Raw genomic sequence first — 12,170 nt, forward strand, 5'->3', positions numbered from 1 at the left:
ACCATCACTATTACAACACAAGGAGGACAAACTACAATCACTATTACAACACAAGGAGGACAAAGTATCATCACTAATACAACACAAGAAGGACAAACTACCATCACTATTACAACACAAGGAGGACAAACTACCATCACTATTACAACACAAGGAGGACAAAGTATCATCACTAATACAACACAAGAAGGACAAACTACCATCACTATTACAACACAAGGAGGACAAACTACCATCACTAATACAACACAAGAAGGACAAACTACCATCACTATTACAACACAAGAAGGACAAACTACCATCACTATTACAACACAAGGAGGACAAACTACCATCACTATTACAACACAATGAGGATAAACTACCATCACTATTACAACACAAGGAGGACAAACTACCATCACTATTACAACACAAAAAGGTCAAACTACCATCACTATTACAACACAAGGAGGACAAACTACCATCACTATTACAACACAAGGAGGACAAACTACCATCACTATTACAACACAAGGAGGACAAACTACCATCACTATTACAACACAAGGAGGACAAAGTATCATCACTATTAGAACACAAGGAGGACAAAGTATCATCACTATTACAACACAAGGAGGACAAACTACCATCACTATTACAACACAAGGAGGACAAACTACCATCACTAATACAACACAAGAAGGACAAACTACCATCACTAATACAACACAAGAAGGACAAACTACCATCACTAATACAACACAAGAAGGACAAACTACCATCACTATTACAACACAAGGAGGACAAACTACCATCACTATTACAACACAAGGAGGACAAACTACCATCACTATTACAACACAAGGAGGTCAAACTACCATCACTATTACAACACAAGGAGGTCAAACTACCATCACTATTACAACACAAGGAGGACAAACTACCATCACTAATACAACACAAGAAGGACAAACTATCATCACTAATACAACACAAGAAGGACAAACTACCATCACTAATACAACACAAGAAGGACAAACTACCATCACTAATACAACACAAGAAGGACAAACTACCATCACTAATACAACACAAGAAGGACAAACTACCATCACTAATACAACACAAGAAGGACAAACTACCATCACTAATACAACACAAGAAGGACAAACTACCATCACTAATACAACACAAGAAGGACAAACTACCATCACTAATACAACACAAGAAGGACAAACTACCATCACTATTACAACACAAGAAGGACAAACTACCATCACTAATACAACACAAGAAGGACAAACTACCATCACTATTACAACACAAGAAGGACAAACTACCATCACTATTACAACACAAGGAGGACAAAGTATCATCACTAATACAACACAAAAAGGACAAACTACCATCACTAATACAACACAAGAAGGACAAACTACCATCACTAATACAACGCAAGGAAGATGAACTACCATCACTGATACAACGCAACGAGGATAAACTACCATCACTAATACAACGCAAGGAAGATGAACTACCATCACTAATACAACGCAAGGAAGATGAACTACCATCACTAATACAACGCAACGAGGATAAACTACCATCACTAATACAACGCAACGAGGATAAACTACCATCACTAATACAACGCAACGAGGATAAACTACCATCACTAATACAACGCAACGAAGATAAACTACCATCACTAATACAACGCAACGAGGATAAACTACCATCACTAATACAACGCAAGGAAGATGAACTACCATCACTAATACAACACAAGGAGGATAAACTACCCCGGTGAATACCCCGTTGGCGGCAAAAGTGTATGCAAACGGTTTTAGAGAGAGAAAAATTAAAGCCGTTTGCCGTAGTCTACGATAGAGGGCAGTTTGTAGTTGCCGCTCAATACATCTCATGTTCGACGACCGACATGAGATGTGAAAGTCGTCGACATGCAGCCTATTCGCAACAGTGAGAGGGAGTTGTTCAGTGATGGCATTTATCTTTATACTGAAAAGTGTGACACTCAAAACACAGCCCTGAGGGACTCCAAGTTCCTATACAAAAGAACGGGAAAGTGTCGAACCCACACGAACTTGGAATCTCCTGTCCATTAAAAATTTTTTTAATAAACATGGGTAAATGGTCACGTAACCCATATATATGGAGGTCTCGCAAAATGCCATACCTCCACGTTGTGTCATAAGCCTTCTCAATGTCAAAGAATATTGATACAAGATGTTGGCGTTTGAGAAAGGCTTCTCTGATTGATGTTTCAAATCGAATTAGGTGGTCCGTGGTAGAGTGCTGTCGTCGGAACCAATACTGGGTGGGCGAGAGGAGGTTGTTTGATTCGAGTGTAAAGGGACGATTATAGTCAAAGAGACAGTCAGTTCGAAAGGAAAGAGGTGAACGCTCTGCCCGAATCTTGATGGCCATGAAAGTGGAGTAACAAGCAGAAGTGCTAGATACCCGACAAAAGTTTTCACCTAGAGTATCGGCGATGCTCCGGGCATCAGCTACCTCTTGGCCATCAGAGAGTAAGATGGAGAGGGGGACATAATTGTAGTGCCCACTGACCTTTCGAATCCTGTCCCATATGATATTGGAACTGGTGGTAGAAGATATGCTAGTTGTAAACTTAATCCAAGATTCCTTCTGGCTTTGACGTCTTACCCACCTAGCATGTGCACGGGCCCGTTGGAAAGCGATGTGGTTTGAAAGTGTGGGATATCTACGGAAAGTATCCCAGGCCTTTTTTTGAGCCCTCCGTGCCAAGTGGCAAGCAGGATTCCACCACGGACGAGGATATCGTGGAAAACGTGTCGAGGTTTTAGGAATACACTGAGCAGCTGCATGTGTAATACACTCAGTTACCGCTGCCACACAGTTGTCTATTGATGGCTGATTCACGATGGCAGGATCAAGTTCTGGGAGTGCAATGAAAGTGGATCAGTCTGCCTGATCAAGCTTCCACCGGGGCACGCAGGTAGGATAGTATCGACCACGGCCAGTCTCTCTCAAACGTATAGGAAAATGATCACTGCCTGGTGGATTATTATCAATCCTCCATGAAAACTGGGAGAATAATGAAGGGGAACAAACCAAGAGATCAATAGTGGTAAAGGACTGAGTAGGTGCGTGAAAATAAGAAGAAGAACCAGTATTGAAAAGAGAAAGATTGTGATCAGAGAGCATACGCTCTACAGAGCGACCCCTCCCATCAATAACAGCACTTCCCCAGAGGGGATGATGTCCATTAAAGTCCCCCAGGAGTAGAAATGGAGACGGCAACTGTTCAAGGAGAGCATCAAGATCTGATTGATCAAATGTCTCACTAGGGGACAGGTAGAGAGAACAAACAGTGATGGTATGACCCAAGGAAATACGGATGGCTACAGCCTACAAGGGTATGTTGAGTGACAAAGACAGGGTGGGCACATGCTGATCAACCACCAATAGTGCCACCCCTCCATGTACTCGTCCATCACACAGCCTGTCATTTCTGTACAGAGAAAACTGCCGAATGGTGAGTGTATCAGCAGGTTTTAGAAATGTTTCTTGTGAGAAAAGACATACAGGATGATAGGAAGCAATCAATGTTTTAACATCATCCAGATTAGAACGTAAACCTCGACAGTTCCATTGTATCAATGTGGCCAATTTTAAGGACGGGTAGGCGAAGTGGCTGGAGAACCATTCTGTTTACGACCATGTCTTTCTTCCTTACTGTCCTTAGTCGGAGGAGGTATATCGATCTCCATGGATCCTGCCCTGGGTCGATTGGGCAGGTCTTTGTTATTGGAAGGGGATTCTATTGACTGAGGACGCGAACGAATGATTGTTTTACATCATGGGGCGGAAGAAAAAGATGTATCAGAAAAAATGCCTGTATTTGAAACTGAAGGATGTAGATCTTGAGGTTTGTTGGAATGTACGGGAGGAACAGAGATGGGTGTGGAAGTCGATTCATCGACCTTTATAACCATTGAGGTCAAAAGGCTTTTCATTTGTTTTGAAAACGATTCTCTTGGAGGCACAAAGAGATCTGTCTGTACTCCCACTGTAGTTGTGGAACAAAATGCAGCAGCATATGTCCGAGATGGAGTGGCGGACAGCAATTTTCGAGCCTCAGGATAACTAATGTTATGGGTCGTTTTCAAACGCTGCACCTCTTTTTCCTCCAACCATTTTGGGCAAGAACGAAAGTTGAAAGGGTGAGAACCATTGCAGTTGACACAATGTGGGTATGTGTGTCACAACGAGCACATGTCAGGGAACCACGACATGACGTCTTAGAGTGGCCGAACCTCCGACATTGGAAACATCAGAGAAGGTTTGGAATGTACGGCCGTACCCTGCAAATTAGATAACCTGCCTTGATGGTGGCAGGTGCACGTGGTGATGTAAATGTCAAAACTAGGATATTTGTCGGCAATGTAACTCTATCATTGCGAGTGGCGATGCGCCTCACTGCAGAAACTCCTTGAGCGGAGAGACCAGCGAGAATCTCTGACTCGGGGACGTTCTTCAAATTTTTCTCAACAATAACTCCTCGTGATGAATTTAAGGTAGCATGTGGTGTAACCTCAATACGTATATCCCCAATTGCCTTTGAATTCAAGGAGTTCACTGTGTTGGGTTGTGGATGTTTCAACCAATATGTCTCCAGATCGAAGCTTCTTTACGGACTTTGAAGAGCCAGCAAGGCCCTCTAGTCCCTTCTGAATAAAAAAGGGGGACATTTGCCCTAAAGGTTTTTCTGAAAGAGAATGTAATATAAGAAAATGAGGTACGTGTGTTACAGATGTTGAAGATTGCTGCTCAGAGTCTTCAAGACGAGGTCGTTTACCCATTGACTGTTTTTTTCACTATTTTATTTAAATTTTTTGAAGGAGGATCCATAGGAAAAAGGAAAATTTCGGTACCCACTGCCCCACCCACCATGGAGCCCTACGAGGGGACGCACTACAATGTCATGCAAGGACAATGCAGCAACGCAAGGGTTTCGTGAGCACTATACCCAAACACTAGCATCAGACACAATGCCCACAACACCCGTTGAGATTTTCCAACACTGCTACTTGGTTGACTGTAGCCCAAATGGACCAGCCGATTGACCCAAGGGGGGCCACCCAAAGGCCGCCCGTCTACAGGAATTCAAGGCCAAAGTGGTGTGTTAGGGTTGGAACCCTCAACCACTAGGATCCTCTCCTCCCCTTCACGCCAAACACGTGGGTGGATGTTTAGATCCCAGAGGAGGTAAATTGAAAGAACAGAACCTTCCCTGGGAGGTCCCCTCACCACGTACAGGAATCCACACCGAGGGGCACAACACAAGGAGGATAAACTACCATCACTATTATAACACAAGGAGGACAAACTACCATCACTAATACAACACAAGAAGGACAAACTACCATCACTAATACAACACAAGAAGGATAAACTACCATCACTAATACAACACAAGAAGGACAAATACCATCTCTAATACAACACTAGGAAGATAAACTACCATCACTGATACAACACAAGGAGGATAAACTACCATCACAAATGCAAGACAAGGAGGATAAACTACCATCACAAATGCAAGACAAGGAAGATAAACTATCATCACTATTACAACACAAGGAAGATAAACTACCATCACTATTACAAATACCATCAATATGCAACATAAAGTGCATAAACTACCATCAATATGCAACATAAAGTGCATAAACTACCATCAATATGCAACATAAAGTGGATAAACTACCATCACTAATACAACACAAGGACAAACTACCATCACTTATACAACACAAGGAGGATAAACTACCATCAATATGCAACATAAAGTGGATAAACTACCTTTAGTTGTGAATCTGATAATGTGGTTAAAATCACTCATTGTTTATTAATTATTCTGAATATATTATATTTACACATTTGTAACTTGTGAATAAAGCAGTCCACCGAAACTTAAAATAAAATTACTAGATTAGAGAAGTAACAAAAACGACGTTTTCATCTTAGAAATATTTAAACAACGACAGGCTAAGTTCACCAATGAATTATTAATGTTTTCAGTATAAACTGTCGCACTTGGAAACTGTTTAAAAAACAACAACATTGCTTTGTGACGAATCACTATATAGCCACTGTTACAATATTTCACTCATTTATCTCTTGACATTTCTATTTTTCTTAGTTACACTTTGGAATTTTCGAACGGCTGTTTAGAACAAGGTGATGCATAACGTTTGCTGTGTATTTTTAATTTGATATTTATTTCTCTTTCAGACAGTTCGTGGAAGTTTTATGCTCTTTGGCGAGCGAATTGTAAAGTTTGACGTCTCATCACATGTGATTACGTCTTAAATGATCAGAACAACGTAGAAAGTTGGAAAATGAAGGAAGTGTGTTTCAGAAACCAAATACAAATAAAAACTTTTGGATCAACACTTCCATTTAAAGGACACACCAAACAATAAAATACGTTTAGTTTGTCAATTTCAGTGTCGTTGTACAAACAGTATACTTCTGACGTAAATGTTGGTCTACACTTATTTACATAAAAATGTCTGACAAACAAAGCTGTAAATGTTCACTTGAAACATTTCTATACGAGGTAAAGAAAAATTAAATAACTGATATAGACATTGATAATAAGTGATAAAATCAATTACTCGTACCGTCAATAAAAACGTAGATATACTAATTGACTAATATATTCTGAGAAAGTAAACTAAGGATATACTAGCGTACTTACAAAGTAAGCTGTGAATATTCGATAATGTTCTGACAAAGTAAGCTGTGAATATTCGATAATGTACTGACAAAGTAAGCTGGAAAAAACCGAGATTCGTTAAAGCGCAGATAGCCCTCGTGTAGATTTGCGCGAAATTACAAAACAAAACTTAGTGAAATTGTGGTTCATCAACTGGAGTACACTTCGCGTACTGAACATCTCAGATTTGTGAAAGAGCAGTGATTTTTTTTTCAGGTCAATGAGCTCGGATTGTGCATAATACGTTACACGTATTATAAACACAACAATGTTGTGATGTATGTTTCAGTTCTTGCTTTTATCATGGAGACATCTTGAGCGTAATTACGGTGAACTCTTATGTCAAGGTCAAACAACCTCAAAAGAAATCTAATTAAGTTCATTCATGACACCTCAGTGATAGACCATACCTTTAATTTTTTAATCCACCTATTATTCCGTGATTTGTACTTCTGTTTCTTTAACTGTCGGCTCGGCATGGCCAAGCGTGTTAAGGCGTACGACTCGTAATCTGAGGGTCGCGGGTTCGTATCCCGGTCGCGCCAAATATGCTCGCCTTTTCAGCCGTGGGGGCGTTATAATGTGACGCTCAATCCCACTTTTCGTTGGTAAAAGAGTAGCCCAAGAGTTGGCGGTGGGTGGTGATGACTAGCTGCCTTCCCTCTAGTCTTACACTGCTAAATTAGGGACGGCTAGCACAGATAGCCCTCGAGTAGCTTTGTGCGAAATTCAAAAACAAACAAACAAATCCTTCTCGGTACTCTTTCCTCAGGGACACATCTAAATGGTTTTACCATTGAAACCGGGTTTTAACGGTAAAACCATTCAGACCTGCCCCTGAGAAACAAGTACAGAGAAGGGACTAACTTGTCAACACGTATTAAAACCCCGGTTTCAATGGTAAAACCATTTAGACCAGCCCCTAAGAAATAAGTACAGAGAAGGGACTAACTTGTCAACACGTATTAAAACCCCGGTTTTAACGGTAAACCCATTCAGAACTGCCCCTGAAATATACGTACAGAGAAGGGACTAACTTGTCAACACGTATTAAAACCCCGGTTTTAACGGCAAACCCATTCAGAACTGCCCCTGAAAAATACGTACAGAGAAGGGACTAACTTGTCAACAGGTATTAAAACCCCGGTTTTAACGGCAAACCCATTCAGAACTGCCCCTGAAAAATACGTACAGAGAAGGGACTAACTTGTCAACAGGTATTAAAACCCCGGTTTCAATGGTAAAACCATTTAGACCTGCCCCTAAGAAATAAGTACAGAGAAGGGGCTAACTTGTCAACAGGTATTAAAATCCCGGTTTCAACGGTAAAACCATTCAGAACTGCCCGTGAAAAATATGTACAGAGAAGGGACTAACTTGTCAACAGGTATTAAAACCCCGGTTTCAATGGTAAAACCATTTAGATGTGTCCCTGAGGAAAGAGTACCGAGAAGGATTTGTTTGTTTGTTTTTTGAATTTCGCACAAAGCTACTCGAGGGCTATCTGTGCTAACCGTCCCTAATTTTGCAGTGTAAGACTAGAGGGAAGGCAGCTAGTCATCACCACCCACCGCCAACTCTTGGGCTACTCTTTTACCAACAAATAGTGGGATTGACCGTCACATTATAACGCCCCCACGGCTGAAATGGCGAGCATGTTTGGCGCGACGAGGATGCAAACCCACGACCCTCAGATTACGAGTCGCATGCCTTAACACGCCTGGCCATGCCGGGGCCCCCGAGAAGGAAGTAAGCTTGTGAACACCATTCACTGCCAATTCTTAGGCCACTCTTGTGTCAGCAAACATAAGAGTCAAGTTTTATCTTCGTTGTATACTCACGGCCCCAAAGCACGGAGCGCGTCTATGCGGTAAAGGATGGCGCACCTAGAATCCTCGGATTGAAAGTTCAGACACGCTAATTATTCGACCAACTTTTCATTTTCTCATAAATTATTTCAGCAACCTATAGATTATATCTTTTATCGAGAACTATAATTATTCATTTACCTTTTATTTTTATCAGAGAAATAAAGGTAACCAGTTATTGTTCGTGGTAACTGATAAGATGCAGTTATAATGTTAGCAACTGTCTTGAAAATAAAGGTAGGTAAGTGTGTACCCGCGGTAGCTGATAAAATCTAGTATGAATGCTGGTTCGTTCCTCGGAAGTAATAAACGTCCACGGGTGAAGTATATCTCATGTGCAGATTGTTTGATTTTATTATTATTATCTAACCAGAAGTTCGTTATTTGTTTAAAAGATAGGATAATATACTATCTCCTTCCACACTGCTGCACTTCGTAACATTCCATCTACAACTCTTAGTTAAACAACGCCACCGTGAAAGGATTCTACAAATATATTTGAATATGTAATAAGGACAATGAATAACTAAAAGAAAATGTGTACCTTGAGCACGCCATAGAACAATACATGCCTGACGCTATTGTTTAAAGAGTTAAATAACTAAATTGGTATTTGGATTAATTCTGCCAAAACAAACACAAGATATTATATAAGAATGACGTAAATACTTTACATATATATGTATATAAAATAATACTGTCTGTTGTCTGTCCATGTAACTACTTATCTATATAAATATAACAACACCGTCTGTTGTCTGTCCATGTAACTACTTATCTATATAAATATAACAACACTGTCTGTCCATGTAACTACTTATCTATATAAATATAACATCACTGTCTGTCCATGTAACTACTTATCTATATAAATATAACAACACTGTCTGTCCATGTAACTACTTATCTATATAAATATAACAACACTGTCTGTCCATGTAACTACTTATCTATATAAATATAACAACACCGTCTGTTGTCTGTCCATGTAAATACTTATCTATATAAATATAACAACACCGTCTGTTGTCTGTCCATGTAATTACGTATCTATATAAATATAACAACACTGCCTGTTGTCTGTTCTTGTAACTACTTCACAGGGTGTGGATAGATCTTCATTAAATTTGGTATAGAGGCTTGTTATGTCTATGGAGAGATACATACAAATTTATTGTTTCACAGTGTATGTTCTGCAGTTTTATGGGTGTCTTTTGTTTGTTCTTACAATTAGATATGAGGGAAGGAACTTTTCATGTCCTAATTTACATAACTTCGGTCCAATGGATGGGTATTTCAGTTACTACTGTAATATCTTATTAAGTATTTTGATTAATATAATTAATAAAACGAAACTGTAGATGTTCCAATACCTTCAAAAGTAAAATAAAAGGTACTCAGTAAGATCAACCCGTGTTTATACAATAGTGACTTACCAATTAATATTGAAAGTTTAATCACTGTATATGTAGCATCGGTTTTTACAGAAAATCACACACTTTACAATAACAACTGAACAGTGACATAACAATGAGAAGGAAAAGATTTTAAAGCTGGAATACAAAAATATTCATCTTATGTTGTTACTCCCTAGATCTCAGGACTGAGTGTGGATTTATGGTCAGTATGTCAGGCTTCGAACGGAAGGGTCCACGGTTCGAGATGTTACGCCACTTAATGACGTTCTCCGCATTATGAAATATGAGTGCTTTATAACAGTAGCAAAATATTGCTTTACCGGTTTAGAGAGCTGAATAAAGTTCTTGTGGCGGCGGGTGCTGCTGTCTGTTTGCCTTCCTTTATGTCAGTTCCTAAAAATGAGAGAACCTGTACCTTTATACCAGAGGTTCTTCACGAGACCATTCGATCCACGTGCAGATAAATGTGACGCTAGAGTTTTAAAAACATCGAGTTATATTCCATAATTTAAAATGCAATACTCTTATAATACCCCCCTTAGTGACACAGCGGCATGTCTGTGGACTCATATCGCAGAGCACAGATAACCCATTGTGTAGCTTTGTGCTTAATTCCAAACTACAACAATCGTATACAGAAAGCATTTAACTTGTGTACATACGTAAGCCCAGCATGGCCAGATCGTTATGGCGCGCGAGTCGAAACCTGAGGGTCGCGGGTTCGAATCCCTGTCACATCGAACATGCTCGCCCCTTTTAACCGTGGGGGCGTTATAATTTTATGGTCAATCCCACCATTCGTTGTTAAAAAAAAGTAGCCCAAGAGTTGACGGTGGGTGATGATGACTAGCTGCCTTCCCTCTAGTTTTATATTGCTAACTTAGAGACGGCTAGCGCAGATAGCCCTCGTATAGATTTGGGCAGAATTCAGAAACAAACAAACATAATACCAATACCACACACACACATAATAAAACCGTTGATTAACGAATGTCTCACCTTCAGATCTCGGTGTACGACGTGCAGGTTATGACAGTATTCCACAGCTGATAAGATCTGGAGGAACACTGTTCGCGCCATTGATTCCGACATCCTTCCGTGTTGCGCTATAAAGTCTAGAAGGTTAAAAGGTACATTAGACACTCAATATGTAAAGTTTTATTGAAAATTAAAAATATAAATATAAAAGATCCGTACCGTGCGTTTGTTCTGGCTACGTGAATATTAAGGCAGTCTTACCGCTTACAAACAGTCAAATATTTCCACAACGCAGAACTCTATTTTAAATATTTCAAACTTAACTACTATGTAATTCAAGCTGTTACGGTGTTTCATCAAGGAATGCCTAGGTTTCACACACTGATATATGCCCCCCCCCCCAAACAACTTAACTTATAGAATATATCATTTATTGTGAAGCACAAGGCTTCAAAATGGACTCTGAGCTATGCCCATTACGAAGAACAAAACCTGCTTTCGAACGTAAGCCTAGGTACTTGCCTCTGAGTTACCGTGTGAGAGTCACAGATTCAAAACACGCATAGCAAAGAAATTTCAAGGTCATGACTATCCAATCATTGCTGTCGAGATTATCGATGTATTTGATGTGCTGTAAGAAATCTTCAAAATATGGCAAATATAAATTGAACATCACTATGTTCATACACGGTCTGTGGTAATATTTAAACAATGTTGTTACATTCTGATTTAATGAACTGTTTCGTCATCAGCTTAACCGAACAGCACTGGGCTGTCTCTCCTGGTACAAAACTATTTTTATCTCCAAGTTTATTATATAAGTTCGGTGAAACTGTCAGTGTTTAGAACAGTTAAGAAAGTACCATACTGGACGACGTGATTTATTCCAAAACTTGTCGTCCGTTCGTGAAGCAACGAGTTTATGATGGACGTTCTGAAGTGATAATACAACGGTAACTCGAGAGATGTTCTATAACAGGCTGACGAGCTGTGTTGATAAACTGATTGTTTCAAAATGTTGACGTCGAACGATGGTAAAAATAACATGCTAGGAACTTGTTCATGATATTAAATTAATTTGTGACGTATATGCTATTACTGTACAGGTTTAAGCAGTCCTTCACTGCCATAAAATAA

At 39.8% G+C, this 12,170-nt stretch overlaps 1 protein-coding gene across 3 annotated transcripts in view; it reads right to left on the reverse strand.

Moving 5' to 3' along the window:
* Positions 1–12,170, reverse strand: part of LOC143231653 (serine/threonine-protein kinase SIK2-like) — a 75,045-nt gene that overhangs the window by 20,150 nt on the left and 42,725 nt on the right. For all 3 annotated transcript variants that reach the window (XM_076466203.1, XM_076466204.1, XM_076466205.1), the window contains one exon: positions 11,055–11,170. In XM_076466203.1, the coding sequence (XP_076322318.1) occupies positions 11,055–11,170 (116 nt within the window). The remainder of the gene's footprint in view (positions 1–11,054; positions 11,171–12,170) is intronic.

This window comes from Tachypleus tridentatus, chromosome 11, assembly GCF_004210375.1.
Source record: "Tachypleus tridentatus isolate NWPU-2018 chromosome 11, ASM421037v1, whole genome shotgun sequence".
Classification (NCBI taxonomy): Eukaryota; Metazoa; Arthropoda; class Merostomata; order Xiphosura; family Limulidae; genus Tachypleus; species Tachypleus tridentatus.